The sequence below is a fragment of the Rutidosis leptorrhynchoides genome, chromosome 8 (genome assembly GCF_046630445.1).
Source record: "Rutidosis leptorrhynchoides isolate AG116_Rl617_1_P2 chromosome 8, CSIRO_AGI_Rlap_v1, whole genome shotgun sequence".
Taxonomy (NCBI): Eukaryota; Viridiplantae; Streptophyta; class Magnoliopsida; order Asterales; family Asteraceae; genus Rutidosis; species Rutidosis leptorrhynchoides.
This window is the reverse complement of record NC_092340.1, coordinates 320,970,964-320,989,639: the sequence shown is the minus strand read 5'-3', so window position 1 is coordinate 320,989,639 and position 18,676 is coordinate 320,970,964. Positions and strand designations below refer to the sequence as shown.

The following is an 18,676-nucleotide window of genomic DNA, read 5'->3' as shown; positions in this document are numbered from 1 at the left end:
CTCGGTAAACGGGGTCAAACTTAGTCAAAGTCACGATTTCTCGAATTTTCTTGCTAATTTGTAAGATTTTCTTGTAAAATTCGTAATTTCTAAGATTTTGTCGCTCATTTCTCGAATATTTTTGTAAAATCCCGTAAGTACGTATATAAATATACATATATTTATGTTTTTATGTATATTTTTATTTAAAAAAACTATAAAGTCAACGTAAGTCAACGTCTGAGATCTCCCCGAGATTATTCCGAGATGCCGAGATCTCCCTGAAAAAGTCCAAACGAGATCTCCCCGAGATCCGAGTTCCCCAACCTTGGAGGCAACACATAAACATACCACACAAATAAAACCAACCGGGAAGATAAAACCGAGCCAAAATTACCTCAACCAAAATTACTTACCTCTCAAATCCGGTTGATGGACCTTTCCTTTAACCTTATCCCTATTCAAAGGTTTACCCGCATGATTTTTAAAAGCATACGACTTAGGCGATTCGAAAGACGAAGAACCCACAATTTTGTTGACAACCGGAGGAGGTCCAAGTACCGATTCGAAAAATAAATCTGACTTTAAACTTTGACCGATTTCAAACCGGCCAGTAACTGTCGTTGCCAGATGGCTTTTGTCGATCCGGCCCAAGTCGGGGACTACATGAAAATCACAGATACCCATATCAGATAATGGAAGACTAGACAAAAATTATTAGCTGCAACCAATTAGACCATGATGTACATGACATATTGCATTAAACCTTTGTTTTTTTCTTTTTGTGTTTTTCTTTGAAAAGCCAGAAAGTTTTATTAAATAGAAACATGCATGCAACACTAGGCATGGGGCTTATGCATATATACATGTACAGATCATGAACCCATGCATATACCTGGGTACCTAAGTGCTAAGACTGATCTGTATTCCCGAGTTTCGCAGTATGTATGCGGTATATAGATTCTAGATGCTCAAAGACACATGACTTGCGACAAATCACTGCTACAAAACCATGTAGAAAAGTTCCTAGGCACCGTGACGTTTGTAAATGACGAGATTGATGCAATACTTGGATATGGTGATTACATAAAGCATGAAATTACCATCAAGCGTATATCTTATGCGTGGAAGGTCTTGAATGCTGCTTATTTAATGTAAGCCAGTTTTGTGATGGTGACTTAAAGGTCGGTCTTGAATGCTGCTTATTTAATGTAAGCCAGTTTTGTGATGGTGACTTAAAGGTCTTCGAACGCACTTGTGTTCAATCAATAGAAGTAGAGAATCTTCACTGCCCCACAAAGGTATCCAATTTTTTTATTTTTATTTTTTTGCAAAAATAACGATTACTCATATAGAACCGAGGTTGTTTTTCAAAAGAAAACGCCATCAACCGGGAATACAAAAGGACGGGGGAAACGGAAAAGCTCTCACCTAGAAAACAACATCTCAACAAAAGCTATCTATAAACGAGCCTCCCTAACATCCCGAAAAAACCTTACAATCGAAATAACCAAGCATAACCGAATATAACAAGGAATAATAAGGAAAGAGACCAACCGAAGAACAGAAGAGGGACCACAAAACTCAACCTCGAGAACCTGCCCTTTTCCATCTCTTTCGAGGAATTCTTCCCGAATCGATTGAGAATCTTGTAAGATAAAACATTAGCGGATTTATCACCTGGTGCGCTCTCCTCGGCCAAACGTGAACATTACGTTTGAGGTATCAAAATTCTTATGTTTAGATTAGATGGAATAACTTTTAATCATAAGGGTATGTGATATACGTCATACACTTGTGCTACAAAATACGTAAGAGGATTAAGGCCTTATTTGATTAGAAAAGGAGAAATTGCCACATCTACAGAAACATGGAATAAATCCGGTACATTCCGCTTTGTTTCCCATCCCAGTCTTTCGCAACACTTCAGGTTTACTTCTTTTGTTAGGTCTCGACTTTTTCGCTATGATCTTCCCAGTAGTTCATACACCAACACATAGAAAAAGGGCTGAAGATATATAATATACTTGGACTATTCATACCAAAAAGATCAACCTTGGACCTTGATTAGAGAGACGCATAAAACGTCCCCTCCCAATCATCTCTGTGCTCTGCTTCTACATTTAACCCATAAGTAGTACTCGTACTTAATAGATAGTTGAGTTAGTCGCACAAAGAATAATGCCAAAGAACTGAAGAAGCATATGTTACAAGATAGAAAATATGTTTAAAAATCCAGAGATATATAATATATATAAGTAGTAATAGTAACTAAACATCCGTCTATATGCTTAATAAGAAGATTAGCTAAGTAGAGAAGGTAGTAAATTATAAATTATCACCAATAAAATAATCTGCTCCATCCGCAAGAACCAAAAGAAACTCCCCTCATCATCCTCCGTATACCAGTTTCTGAAAAGAAGCTCCGTCGTCAAAGTAATGGATCTTGGTGCTATCATGTACAATAATTAGTCTTCCGACGATCTTAGAAATAATCTTGAATGCAGCATGGCAATCATAACAAACCTTATACTTTCTTAATATTCGTACTGGTGAACGAGCTGGAGTGGTCAAAAGGTGTAAAGACAAAGCAAGTCTTTCACCATGTGAAAAAAGAGCTTCCTCTTTACTTTCTTGGTCTAAATGGGGATACAAGCCAGTACCACCGAGAATATACCCGGCTTCTATCATCGGCTTTTTTAAACACCTTAGCTGATCATATAATAACTTCTTGTCTTCTTCATAACAAGTTTCTCCTTCACTAAACTGATTACCGACTTTCGACCTCATCTGGACTGACCTCTTGTCTTCTGTTTCTTTTGCAATAATATCTGAAGCTTTAATTGGTATCAAACCCGCCTTCGTCTCTTCATCTAAACGAGCTGGATCTAGAAGCTCGATAAGCTCTAAACATCGGTCTCCAAGCTCCATATTTCCATGAACACGACAATTATTCATCAACGTTTCCCAAATTTCAACACTTGGTTCAATAGGCATTTTCTCCTCGATAAACTGTAACGCCTCGTTCAGGTATCCTGCACTCCCAAGCATATCTACTACACTCTTATAGTGATCCAGCGATGGAACAATATCATATTGCTTGCTCATTGACTCAAAGTGCAACAACCCCTCTTTCATGTCCCCCACAACACTACACGCACTAAACACACCAAAAAACATCTGACTATCAGGTTTCAAACCAATTCTTTTGAAATCGGTAAACATATTAATGGCATCCTCACCATGCCCGTTTCTAACAAACAATGTAATCATCTTATCCCAACAAGTAACATCTCTCTGAGACGTTTTATCAAACACGTTATATGCATCTTCCACTGACCCACATTTTGCATACATTTCCAAAATCTTATTATTAGAAATCAAAACATCATCATCATCATCATCATCCATACTAGACGAGGACGACAACAATGACGACCTTACAAGGCTCTCATGAACTTTCCTACCTTCTTCAAGTGCCTGTGCCTCTCCACATTCATTCAGCAACAACATATATCTATCCAGATCAACCAATACATTGTTCTTTTCGAGTAAACCTAAAACCTCAACCGCTTCCTTTAATTTTCTTTCCTTACAGAAACCATCAAGCTCCTCAATCGTGACATTTTTATTTTCAAGATAATTATCATAATCAGGTTTAGGTTCAGGTTTAGTTCCCCTAAAATACAAAGGTTCATGTTCGAAAACATACCAACTTTTATTGAAGCTTTGGTTACATTGAGGTTCAGCTTCGGATAGATACCAATGCTTATCACAGTTTTGGTTAAATTGAGGTTCTGTTTCGCAAAAATACGAGGTTTTATTAGGGTTTTGATTGAATCGAGGCTCAACTTCGACAAGATACGAACTTTTATCAGGGTTGTGGTTGAATTGAGGTTTATTGATAGGGGTGTAACAGTGTATGTTGATACTTCTAAGTGATGAAGAATAGTAACTGCGTAAAGTGTTATCACGTACCTTACAATAATAACGATGATGACGATACATGCGATTAAAAGATTTTAGGGTTTCCAGTGTTTTGGCTCTTGTATAACAAGACATCGCTGCGCTGCTGCGTCCTATTGTATTGTATTAATAATTGAATAATTGATTAAAATTGATATTATTAATTAATATATATACGAGCAGGTTTTCGCTAAAATGGTCTAGATGTTAGGGCCTTAACCGTCCCATCGCGTTAACTACTTAGGCCCGTTAGTTTTTTTATGATTTTATTAAGTTTTTTTAACGGCTATTTCAACATCGAAAACTTTCATTTGTCACTCAAACACGTGTTAGAAGAAAACTCTTTCACACACTATCGTCGCTTGAGTATTCGGTGTGCTTTGAATTAAGCCCGAATATTTTAGGGCATACACATCTATTTATCACAACATAATTCTTGAGAAAACTTCTTTCCTAGATTCAAACTTGTGTCAACCAAGACTCAGATCCAACTCAAAGCTTATACCACTCAGACAATGCCTCGTTGATTTTTAAATTTATTAAGTTATGTTGTGTAAATGAACTTATGATGTTTGTGAGTAATAAGTGATAATAAATAAATGTTGTTTATTTTATTTGTTAAATAACTAACTAAATATAATTAAATTTACAGACTTAATCATGTACATAAGGAAATTATACACAGTTATATTAGCAGATTTAAAAAAGTAGAAACGAATATGAAAATTCACATTCGTGATTTAAAATATTAAGACTTTATATTTTCATTAAGTTATAAACAAACATCAAGGCCCGTTTACTTTTCTTTCTATTAAGTTCCTTATGGATATAGATTGCAGTTTGGATATTGATGGCAGTATTGATTAATTAGTGACATGAGTAATGTCGTTTACTTTTTATGCTGAATAAACTAACTGAATGAAAAATTGACAATTTTGCTCTCAAACTAAATAATAACTTAATAATAATAATACATAATATTAAAATAATAATAATAATAATAATAATAATAATAATAACAGAAATTTTCTGGCCTACGGAGGACCCTCGCAGCAGGCAAGTAGGTGTCTTTCCTCCTAATATTGCTCGACCTTTAAATGGTGTTAAGTTGCTTGGGGCCCCCGCAAGTTCCGATCTTGGTTTTAGTAGTGAACTGGTGATGCAAAGGGTGACCAAGTCCATTGCGCTTATGGATAAGGTTGCTAAGCTTGATGATCCTCAGTGTGAGTTGTTGTTGCTTAGGGCATGTACGGGAGTTTCTAAACTCTACTTTACCTTGCGTACTTGTCCTCCTAGTATATTTGAGGCGGCTCAACGCGCTTTCGATGGAGCCCTTCGATCTTCCTTGGAGCGTATTGTTACTGCTTCAGGGCCTGGGTTTGGTGATTGGCAGTGGCGGCTTGCCACCTTGCCATTTGCATTTGGAGGGCTTGGTGTTTATTCTGCAGGAGATGTTCGTCATTATGCTTTTCTGGCTTCTCGATTACAGTCTGCTGGGTTGCAGACCAAGCTCCTACGTCATGCGGGTATTGTTGGTCTTGGTCGTGCTTTTGAAGATGCATTGGGTCTGTTTAATAAAACGGTTGGGTTTGATATTTTAGGTAATCAGAGTGAGGTCGCTGCCCCCATACTCATGAAGAAATTGGCAGATGTTTATTTCACAAAGGTTACCGCTTCTGCAGAATCCACTTTTTCATTATCTCCCCGACAATCGGCCTTATGGAAATCGCAGCAGGGTGATCACACCTCTGCTTGGCTAAGGGCAGTCCCTATTTTGGGGTTGGGTCAGACGATGAACGCAAAGACTTACCGATGTGTGTTGTGCTACCGGTTGGGTGTTCCATTGTTCTCTATCTCGACGGCATGCTCTGCCTGTTCAAGGGTTTTTACTGGGATATTTTCGGGGATCACGCGGTGTCTTGTGCTGGTATGGTGGGTATTAAGCATCGACATAATGTTGTTCGGGTTTCCCTTGTTGATGTTTGTTATCGATCTGGGATTTCAGCGAGAAAGGAGGTTGACATTGGGTTGTCTGGAGGGAACGACAGGGCCCTCAGACCTGCAGATGTGTTACTTTATTCCTGAGATTGTGGTCGCGATGTTTGTGTTGACTTGACAGGGTCTTCTCCTTTGACACAGTCTGGGCTTTCTAACTTTGTCCCTGGGCGTGTTGTGGTTGATGCGGCTCGTCGGAGGCGGATCAAGTACGAATCTAGCTGTCAGGCGATTGGTTATGGTTTCATTCCTTTCTCATTTTCTTCCCTTGGGGAATTAGAAAAGGATGATGTTTCTTTGCTAAAGCGGGTTCAGAAGAGTTTGATGGCGCAAGATATTGGTGCCGGTGCTGCTGCTCATATTTTTACTAGGATAGGTTTTGCTATTGCTAGATGTGTGGGGCCCAGATTGTCTCTAGGCTTCCCACTAATTTTTTGTAAGTTTTAATACTTTTAAATTTATAATAATAATAATAATAATAATAATAATAATAATAATAAGGGCATGCTTGGTAAGGAGAAATGAGCCTTAAGGAATGGGTATCATTATAATTAATATTGCCTGGTAGTTTATAATGGGATTGAGCATTACCGGAAACTAATTAATGGAGCATTACCCCACAAAATGTGGGGAATGCATTCCATTATATGATAATTACACGCCAAATGACCACGTTCTCTTGTTTTTTCCCTCTTTTTCACACCCACTCTTTCTCTCTCCTTCTACAAGTTCCTCACATAAAATTCTTTATATCTGTGCAATTCAATTAAACTACTCAGCACTAAAATAGAGACGAGAGCTGCAATTTGAGATTGAAATACCCAATATCAAGGTATTATCTAATTTGTCTTTATCGTAAGATTTTTTTTGTATGCTTTTTTAGTCTGCATCGTTTTACAATTTATGGTATCTAATGAACAAACATCGCCTACTTCCTCAAACACTGAAACGTCAAAGAAGAAACGTAAAAAGGTCTCACAAAAGCTACAAAAATCTAACAAGAAGACGAAACCGTTAAATACTCATTAAATTTTAGATGTGAAGTTAGATAACATCACTTGCGATTTTAAGTCTCTTTGTGGCGCAATGGTTTCACAAATTGGTGTCGCTACTAGTGCTTTGCTGCAGATGCTAAAACATCTGACTCTTTGAGTGACGAAAAGATGCAAAAGGTCTTGTGTGAACTTCTGAATATGGGCATACCTCAAGGAGATGTTGGAAAATTTATCGAGGCTTGCTATAATGATCCTAACAAGGTTAAATCTTTCTTTACCTTACCAGTTTTATGCGAAGATCTTATGTGACAAGCTTCTTATATCCATCACAATTTCCATCACAAGTATGATTTATTAATCATATTTCAGGTTTTTTTATTTAGATGTTTTTCACTTTTAAAAACAATATTAGAGTAATTTATGACTTGTTATTTGGACCATTGTTATGTATTGATCTTTAATGTTTTCTTGTGATTTGGTTGTGATAATTAAATTTTACAGCTGCTTATTTTTCATGCATGGGTTGGTTGTAAAACCTCACATCTCGGCACAGCTGAGTAGAATTCAGAAGATTGAATGATTATTGATGTATATGTACATATGGAATCTGGACAGTAAACGATGATGAATGAAACATAGAATAAAATGTACTCAACCATATGCATATAGTTTTTTTTTTCTTTTTAAATTGGGTTGAAAATAATAAGTTTATTATAAAATACCAACCAAGTGTAACATCCTCTATTGGTCATAGTAAGATTACTAAATTGCCCTTAAGTTAGTGTGGTGTTATTATATGCTTTTATTTTTTATTTAATATTTACTATTAAATAATGATGTGGTTAGGGCCAGTTTGTGACAAGGGTCACAGAACAGGTTTGTTTATTTAAATTGAACTTCATTTGGGTTGCCAAATGATGTACGAAAGATATCAGATAACTGATAAATACCCGTGTGTTGCACAGTGTAGGATTTAACCCACTTTAGATGAACTAGTGCTTCTAATTTCTTCTTTTGGTTTCCAGAATATTCACACACACAAACACATCTCGTTCTTCATCCCTTCCAACTACCAAAACCCTAATCTTGAATCCTTGTTCTTGAGCTCGAATCTTTCTTATTATCTTGTTCCTTGTGATTTACTGAGTCTATTAAGGTAAGAATCAAAAGATTTCATGCTTTAATCTTTGAAAAAATTGGGTTTTTGTGTAAAGTGTATTTGGTAATTAATAAATGAATGCTTCCGCCACGTATTTAAAAAAAAAATAATTAGCGGTGTCACAAGTTGGTATCAGAGCTTGGTTTGGCAGCATGCGCATTGTGATCTAAATGCCATGTTCCCAAACTTAGTAGAGTCATGTCAAACATAACATGCTGGGGATGGTTTAAGCGAGTACTAGGACAGGTTATGTGTTAGTTGTTAGTACTAACAGAGTTTACACTAAGCTTTGGTGTGAGTGTTGTGGTAGTGCAGTAATGGCAGATAATGAAGCAAACGCTACTGGTCCCACTGTCCCTGGAACTGGTACTTTCAGAGCTCCCGATGAAGATGGGCATGTGTCATCGGAAGAGGAAACCTCACAAGAAGTTATAAACCTTCAAAGTCGATTACTAGAAGCTCAGGAGAAAATTAAAGAATTAGAACAAGAACGGGCGCAATGGAACCCTAATACCACTGCGTTGAACACAACTTTTCCTTCAAACCTTTATAATCAAGCCGGTGGCAGTTCCCAATCACAGTTTTCACAAAATACCTACCAAAATCTCCAAATACCATTCCCGTTTAACCAGGCATTTTCAAATCAAATGATATACCCATTTCAAGTTTTCGAGACAAAGAAGAAGTGTACCTATAAACAGTTTTTAGACTGCAAACCTCCTGAGTACAGTGGACACACAAACCCTACAGCGACCCTCAATTGGTTGAGAGAAGAGGAAAGAGCATTAGAAGCGTGTTTTTATGAGCCTGAATCCATGGTGTTATTTGCTAGTAGGCTTCTCAAGGGTGAAGCAATGGAATGGTGGGACTCGATTACAGCATATTTGCCCAAGGAACAGATTAGCCAAATAACCTGGGAACAATTTGCCGCTAAGGTTCGTGAGCAGTATTTGTGACGACCCGGGAAATTCCGATCAAATTTAAACCTTAATCTTTATATGTTTCTGACACGATAAGCAAAGTCTGTAATGTTGAGTCTTAAAATTTTTGAACTGTTTACATTGATTCATTTAACCTTTGACTATTCTCAACGATTCACGAACAATTATTTGTAAATAAAAATGTGTGTGTGTGTGTATATATATATATATATATATATATATATATATATATATATATATATATATATATATATATATATATATATATATATATATATATATATATATAAATATATATATATATCTTAAACACTAAAATAAAAAAATATAAAATAGGATACAAATTATTGTTGTGACAAATCTGTACATAAGTGTATATAATTTTTATATATGAACATGATTATATGTATATTGTAATGTATAAAAATTCGATTATACATAGTACATAATTATTAAACATTACATAATAAACAAATTGTAATATATATATTAAAAGTAATCTTAAGTTAAAAATATTATTATTATTATTATCATTAAAATAAATATTAGTAATAAAATCAGTATTATTAGTATTACTAATTAAAATATATAAACATGAACATGGATACAGGTAATTTGGATATTATTATTAGTATTATTATTAACATTATTATTAGCATTAATAATATCATTGATCTTAGTTATTATTATGATTACTAAATATATTATTAACTTAACTACAAGACTTTCCATACTATTTAAAGTTATTATTATCATTATTCTTATTATGATATCATGAATAATATTATTTATATTATATTGTTAATATTAGATACATTATTAAGATTAATATTGATATTAAGTAATAAAATTAGTATTATTAATAATATTAATATTTTGTTTTAAATGCAGGATACAAATTTAATCAGATAACCAGATATATACATTCAGATATATATAAATAGGTATATGTATATATATATATATATATATATATATATATATATATATATATATATATATATATATATATATAATATGGTATATAAATATAAAATATAGTATATATATAAATACTGATAAACACATAGATTTATATAAAGATATATACGTATTATTAGATATGGGAATCCAAATCTTATGCACATTTCGATCACTTTTGTTTTCTGTCTGTAACTTTGTGAAAATAATTGAAATCAATCAGATATATCCAAAACAAAGCTGTTATCCATCTATATCAGATATATCTTTTATATTTTTTTTATTTTTGATTCTGTTCCTGCTTTATTATTTTATCGATTCAGTTGAGCTACAAAACAAATGATATTTGTACAAAATTAGCTGTAATGATATCACACAATCTTTACATAACCCTCTGCTTATGCAATTTGAATTAAAACATCAAAAATCAAATTGAAATTTTGAAGAAAAGCTCGATAACTCTGTACGTTCCACTTTTAAACCAAATCACGAATGAGAATGAAATTTAAAAATCTAATAATACAGTTTCATCAGAAATCTTGCACTCAAACTATCTGGAAAATCTCAATTCTCAATTCCTTCTATCGACTTTTAACTTCGGAGTCAAAGTTATCTTGAAAAAGTCAACAGTCGTGTTCTTGGCAAAAATTCGAGTTCAACTCAGTGTTTTGGATTCAATTGAGGTTACATAAAGTTTATACGTTTGATTTAAAATCAGTTTCATGTAGAAACTTTGATCTGAAACGCTCTTAAAATCAAGATTGATGAGGGAGTTCTTCATTCGGTTTTCACGAAACAGCAGGCCTTTTGATTTATATTTTTTATTTAATTGGGCAAAGGGATTTGTTAAAGGTCATTTATAAATAAGTTTCAGGTCTTAATACATCAATTGATTCATTATTTTGGGTATTGATTATGTCCTCTGGTCGATTAAATGTTTTGGAGAAGAAAGGGATTAAAGGAAATTAGTATCGGATTATATAGTGTTGGGTTTGAATTCATATCAGAAAAGCAAACATGGTCTGATGGTTATGGGTGCTGGTGTGTATCAGTTGGTCGCGGGTTCGAATCTCACTTGAGATAATTCTTTTTAAGATGACTTTTGAAAGGGTACACATATTTCATTATTATTATTATTATTATTATTATTATGATTATTGATATAATTATTGTTATGATTGTTAGTGTTGTTATTGTTATTGTTATTATTAATGTTATAAAGATTATTATTATTATCACCTGCATAAGTATTATAATTATTATCATTATTATTATTATTACTAATACAAGTAGTAAATATAATTTATTATTATTAATACGATTATAACTACAAAAATAAATATTATTATTATTATTGTTAAGTTAAGTATTATTATTATTAACATACTACAAATTAATATTATTCTCATAAAAATTAGCATGGTATCATTTTTAGTACTGTTATTGTTATTAGTAACAAATGTATTATTAATATGAGTATTTTTATTAGTAATGGTAATATTAGAAATTATTATCATTTTTACCAAAAATCGTTATTTTGATATCATTACAACTACATAATTATTATTATTATTATTATTATTATTATTATTATTATTATTATTATTATTATTATTATTATTATTATTATTATTACTATTATTATCATTTTTAATACCAGTATCATAAATACTACTAGGATTCTTATTATAATTATTATAAATTATCATAATCAATGCAACTTTTATTTATTATTATTAATGTTATATTTTATATATATATATATATATATATATATATATATATATATATATATAAAATATCCTTATAAGTAATATTACATATAAATATGAATTAATTATATTAACAATCACTATATAAATATTCATATATATAACCAATTAGGTATTTTTAAAATATATATATATATATATATATATATATACATATATATATATATATATATATATATATATATATATATATATATATATATAACTATACAAATAATAATCATTTTCACATATATATATACAAATTTAATATATACTCCAATAAATAAAGTTATAATATATGAAATTGTTCGATTGCGAGTATGTGTTTTAATATATATACAAATAATATAGGTTCGTGAATCCGAGGCCAACCATGCATTATTCAGTTGTTCAATATAGTCATATGTATTTTTACTACAAAATACAGTATGGTGAGTTTCATTTGCCTTTTTACCCTTTATATTTTTGGGCTGAGAATACATGCGAAATTTTTATAAATGTTTTACGAAATGGACACAAGTACGTGAAACTACATTCTATGGTTGAATTATCGAAATCGAATATGCCCTTTTTATTAAGTCTAGTAATCTAAGAATTAGGGAACAGACACCCTAATTGACGCGAACTCTAAAGATAGATCTATCGGGCCCAACAAGCCCCATCCAAAGTACCAGATGCTTTAGTACTTCGGAATTTATATCATGTCCGAAGGAGGATCCCGGAATGATGATGATATTCTTATATGCATATTGTGAATGTCGGTTACCAGGTGTTCAATCCATATGAATGATATTTTTGTCTCTATGCATGGGACGTATGTTATTGAGAAATGGATATATGAAATCTTATGGTCTATTAAAATTATGAAATGATTATTTATGTTAACTAATGAACTCACCAACCTTTTGGTTGACACTTTAAAGCATGTTTATTCTCAGGTACGAAAGAAATCTTCCGCTGTGCATTTGCTCATCTTAGAGATATTACTTGGAGTCATTCATGACATATTTCAAAAAACGTTGCATTCGAGTCGTTGAGTTCATCAAGATTATTATTAAGTCAATTATAGTAAGATATATTATGAAATGGTATGCATGTCGTCAACTTTCGATGTAATGAAATATTGTCTTTTCAAAAACGAACGCAATGTTTGTAAAATGTATCATATAGAGGTCAAGTACCTCGCGATGTAATCAACTGTTGTGAATCATTTATAATCGATATGGACTTCGTCCGGATGGATTAGGATGGGTCTCTACAGTTGGTATTAGAGCGGTGGTCTTAGTGAACCAGGTCTTGCATTTGTGTGTCTAACTGATAGTCGTTAGGATGCATTAGTGAGTCTGGACTTCGACCGTGTCTGCATGTCAAAAGTTTTGCTTATCATTTTTGTCGGAAATCATCTGTTTATCATCCTTAGGAAGATACCCGCTTATCATTCTTAGTCTAAACATGTCTTACTGCCTCTATTGCATAGACAGTGTATAGATAAATTCATATCTTAGCGTATCTGTTATTGTTACCTTTGCCTGACAGCTTCCGTAGATTCCTCCGTAACTTATGGGATTTTAGTATTATATATGCATATGTAAATTATGTATTGCAGGGTACTAATCTATATCCTATAATCTATTTCTTATCGAAAATCCTTCATCTGATCGTACGAGACGAATCCCTCAACTAGTTCGAATTCCTCGGATTCCGACAGCTATTCCGATTTGGAATTTCACCTAAGCTCCGAAAGCAGTGTCACCAGAATGAATCAACCAATTCATCTGATGGGTTCGTAGTCGACTTAATCAATGGAGATGCGCAGAAGGCGATCCCTTCCACTAACCGAATTCACCTCTTGGCGAAGAACCTGAAGCACTTACCGGCGAAGCTATTCGAAACACCGTTTTCAGCCTCACTTCCAGAGTATCTCATCACGACTATATACTATCTCAAATCCTAGATCTTATGCATTCGCTCCTTCCGACCGACAATCATCCCGAAGTAATACAAGAAGTCAACGAACTTCGCGCTCGAGTAATCAATTTGGAGAATATGGTGTAAAACGTACTAGCTTCAGCAACATCATCTGCATCAACAGTACAACCAACAACATAAGTTTCAACATTACATGCTCAACATCTCATTCTGTACCCCGAGTATAATCATCGTTCTACGAATCATTCTACATTATTTATCTTCGTTCGACATGGCGATTATATAATCTTTAATGTTTTAGAGATTATATATTCTTATTCTAACTGTAAATCAAATGAGTTTAATATCACATTAACTCATTAAATCCATGATTATATCTGAAGAAAATATATATGTATATATATTTTCATAAAGATTATAATTAAAAATTCTTTCGTACAAGGTGTTAATGGTGATAATATTTTAACGGGTAGGTAATACCCGAGGTATAATTAGATTTCACATTAATAAGTTACATTGTACACTCTTCGAATCTGATTCAACAATCATTTACTATCCTATGTACATCCACAGATATACGTATCCGTTCACCACAGAATAACCATTCTTATTCAATTTCATATTTGGATTTTAACTTCTCAAAATCTAACAAGTGGCATAATGAAGAAAACATTGAACAAAATAAAATTTGTTAGAAACAAACAAATTAACTATGAAGAAAAATTTTGTTAAGAATCCACGCTAACTGTTCCTAGCTAACTGTTCCTAGCTAACTGGTTACATTTTATTTATCTCAAATTAATTATCGCAATTTATATTCTCGCAATTTTATTTATTGTCATTTAATTTCTGTTATTTACTTTACGCACTTTATTTATCGTCATTTAATTCCTGTTATTTATTTTACACACTTTAAATATCGGGACACGTATACAAGGTTTTGACATATCATATCGACGCATCTATATATATTATTTGGAATCACCATAGACACTCTATATGCAATAATGATCGAGTTCTCTATACAAGGTTGAGGTTGATTCTATAATAATATATATAGTTTGAGTTGTGATCGAGTCTGAGACATGTACACGGGTCACGATACGTATTAATTAATTCGAATATTATATATTAAACTATACATGAATTATTGAATTGCTAACTGTGGACTATCAACTGATGACTACCAACTTTGGACAATTAAAATGAATTAAAATATTGTTTATAATATATGAAACTAAATAATTCTTCAAGTTTGCCACTTGATTTCATCTTAAACTTCATTTGTATCTTGACGATTACAATTTGCGTTCAAACCTTTCATGATTCTTGAAAACACCTCAATCGAGAGGATGAACCAACCACATTTCAGTTACGGAGAGAAAGATCTATGCATATAGTTATGCACCTGAGAAACTCTCGGCAAATGAGTAAAAGTTTAACACGTAGCCGCGTCAGATCCTTTGGCATTTATTAGCACAAATAACTTTGCGATTCCTTTTCAAAGTAGTCAATTTTGTCACAGCTCCAGCAAGTCAACTTCGACTTTTCATTCGAAGTAGCCTTACTATAATCCTGATATATACGATTACCCTTTTGATACCGGAGAATTCTTTTATATTCCACCATATTACCAGCAGACGTACCAGCAACCTCGTTGCTTCTTGGCTTAAATCTCTCTGATAAATCATTATATTTATTCATTGAAACCCTATCATATACTCATCCGCATCTTGAAACGAGAACTGCCATACCAATTATCGGGAATCAGCAATCAATACTTTGAAAACTCACAGCATGTCTACATCAACAGTTATATGTAAACATATAACATTTACCTCTTAGAATTATGATCTTCAATTCTGAAATTCTGAAAAGTACTCAGTCTACAAATCAATACCACAAATTATGAAAAAGCTGAATACAGCAGCAAAAACTGTACACGACCTTAACTGTCGAAAGTTTGACGATAAAGAATGGAGTATTGGAAACACTCAATAGAAAATTTAGTACCGAAAAGCGGATTATGCGAAACTATGAAGGAAGCCGTGACAAATCACAAAGAATAAGTTTGACTTCAAAGAATCTAAATAATTCAATGCCTGCTGAAGTCTTTAGCGAATATTGATGTGCAGCGGGGTAGTATACAAAATAGTATTAAATTTTTGCAGGAAATACTATTAAATACGATACATTTTTACACAAGATATTTATTTATTTAGAGAACGGATATACTTAAACCTTGCTACAACACTTATAGGCAGTGTACCTAATCGTACAGTAGTGTAGTTTTTAGTAAGTCCGGTTCGTTCCACAGGGAAATCTTTTTTTAAACAAAGCTCAACGCTATATTAGTTTACTTTTATAAAAATACAAACATATATATAAGTAATATTATTATTATAAAGGGGGGGTTTTTACCGTTTAATGACCGGTTTGTCGATTTTAAAACTTTAGTCGCAGTTAAAACCTAATGTAAAATATTAAATAAATAAAAGACTTAATTTAAAGCGTAAAATAAATAACGATAATGAAATTGCAATAAAAGTGCGATAAAATAAAATTGCGATAATTAAAAAGTACGATAATTAAAAGTGCGATTAAATAACAATAAATAAAAATGCGATAATTAGAAGTGCAATTAAATATAAAATAAAGGAAATTAAATAGGAAATAAAAGAATTATGCTTATTTAAACTTCCGTAATCATGATGTTTGACGTGTTGATTTTAGTTTTATGCCCATGGGTTAATTGTCCTTTGTCCTGGATTATTTAATATGTCCGTCTGGTTTTTGTCCATAACAGTCCATCAGTCATAAATATAAAATGCGAGTGTCCTCGTCAAATTATTCTTATACCCGAAGTTAAATATTCCAACTAATTGGGGATTTAAACTGTAACAAGATTTTAATACTTTGTTTAATAATTACACCAGGATGTCGACTGAGTGTAACCCAAGGTTTTAATATTTTGTTATCAATTATACCAAGTTTCCTTTGTACATAATTTCACCCCTGTTTTAATTATTCTAGTGGCTATTAATCCATTCCCGTGTCCGGTTAAATGAACGATTATTCGTACATATAAATACCCCGCCCATCGTGTCCGATTGAGTGTATATGGTAATTTATAGGGACGCCCAATTGTAAATCTTTATATTAACATTAACAAACTATCATTTAGTTAAACAAATATAAAGCCCATTAATAGCCCATAGTCTAATTTTCACAAGTGTCGTTCTTTTGTCCAAACCCCAATTATGGTACAAAGCCCAATTACCCAATTTTAGTAATTAGCCCAACATCATGATTACTTCGTTTTAAATAAGCATAATAATAACTTAGCTACGAGACATTAATGTAAAAAGGTTGAACATAACTTACAATGATTAAAAATAGCGTAGCGTTACACGGACAGAATTTCGACTTACACCCTTACAACATTCGCTAACATACCCTTATTATTAGAATTATAATTAAAATTAAAATTAAAATATAAATTATATATATATATATATTTTACATTTATATGAGAGAAGAAGAAAAAGATTATCAATTGCGATCAGAATTCGGTTGCTTTTATAGGAAAAGTCGACTTTTGGGGCTCCGCGACTCGCGGCATTTTTGCCTTCAAACTCCGCGAGTCGCGGAGAATGAAATTACAGCTCAGTCCCTTGGAGTCTTTCTCTGCCGACGGTTTTTATTTATAAATATAATATATATATAATTAATATAATTAATTATATATTATATTATATTTATATACATAGTTAACTTGTAATTTTTAGTCCGTTGCGTCGAGCGTTAAGAGTTGACTCTGGTCCCGGTTCCGGATTTTCGAACGTCCTTGCGTACAATTTAATATCTTGTACTTTACGTTTTGAATCTTGTACTCTTGTAATTTCGAGACGTTTCTTATCAATAATTGGAACCTTTTTTATTGTCTTTTGTACTTTTGAGCTTTTTGGTCATTTGCGTCTTCAATTCGTCGAATCTGTCTTTTGTCTTCACCTTTTATTATTTAAACGAATATCACTTGTAAATAGAACAATTGCAACTAAAAGCTTGTCTTTCTTGAGGAATAATGCTATGAAATATATGTTCGTTTTTAGCATTATCAAATATTCCCACACTTGAGCGTTGCTTGTCCTCAAGCAATATCGTCTTGAAATACTAGAATCACTTCTTTATTCTTCACACTTTGTACATCAGTGATTTTCTATACGGCGGTATAAACAATGGTAGTAACGATATGGTTTACAGTCCCACATGACTATAAAAAATTAGATCCATTAAGGAAATTGGATCTTTATGAAAACATTTGATCCTTTGAAAATTAAATCTAGTTTTTACCCTAGATAATTTTTCCGGGATAACCCTTTACCGGTGTTTGCAAAATATTTTTGTGGGTTTGGTGGGTTTCAGATTTGAAAATTTTAGCTCAAAACTTATGGTTTTGTGTCACCCACTTGCTAACCTTGTATTTGGAAAGCAACACGTCCAGTTTACTTGTCCCGTATATTACCTTTCGGTAAACTACCATCCGGTTGTAAAGGAAAGCGTTGAACAAGCAACTGTTAAGGCAATGTCCCCTGACATGCTTTTAATTATGGTTTATAACGTGTCGGACGCAATTACTATCCTTGGTAGGAGCAATAGTAAAGCTCACCCTCATAATTTTTCGGTATGGCACAAGGTCCTGTCTTTGACCACTATGCAACCGCCGTTCTTACGGTTGACACCCGATTTAGTTCAGGTGACCTAATGAATTCCAGGTGAATTCCTAGGATTTTACGTTCAATGGTAATGAACGCATTGAAAATAGGGTTTTCAGAAAACAAATCGGTTTGTAATTTTGATCAAAATATTTTCTCGTTTAAGCTCGAGTTTAGATATCATCGAATTCCATGAGTTTGTAATTCTCAATCTTTAAGGTCAATCTCTAGGATTGAGTAATATCAGGCTTAAAAGCTGATTTTTGATCTTTTAAGGAGATTA

At 32.8% G+C, this 18,676-nt stretch overlaps 1 protein-coding gene across 1 annotated transcript; it reads right to left on the bottom strand.

The window, feature by feature from the left end:
• Positions 1 to 2,170: 2,170 nt before the first annotated feature.
• LOC139863089 (pentatricopeptide repeat-containing protein At4g32450, mitochondrial-like) lies at positions 2,171 to 4,018 on the bottom strand. Its single transcript, XM_071851732.1, has one exon. It carries the CDS (start codon positions 3,985 to 3,987, stop codon positions 2,371 to 2,373), a length of 1,617 nt encoding a protein of 538 aa, XP_071707833.1. The 5' UTR covers positions 3,988 to 4,018; the 3' UTR covers positions 2,171 to 2,370.
• Positions 4,019 to 18,676: the final 14,658 nt, after the last annotated feature.

Coding starts and splice junctions, on each gene's coding strand:
- LOC139863089 (XM_071851732.1), bottom strand. CDS start 3,987: ATGTATCGTCATCATCGTTATTATTGTAAGGTACGTGATAACACTTTA.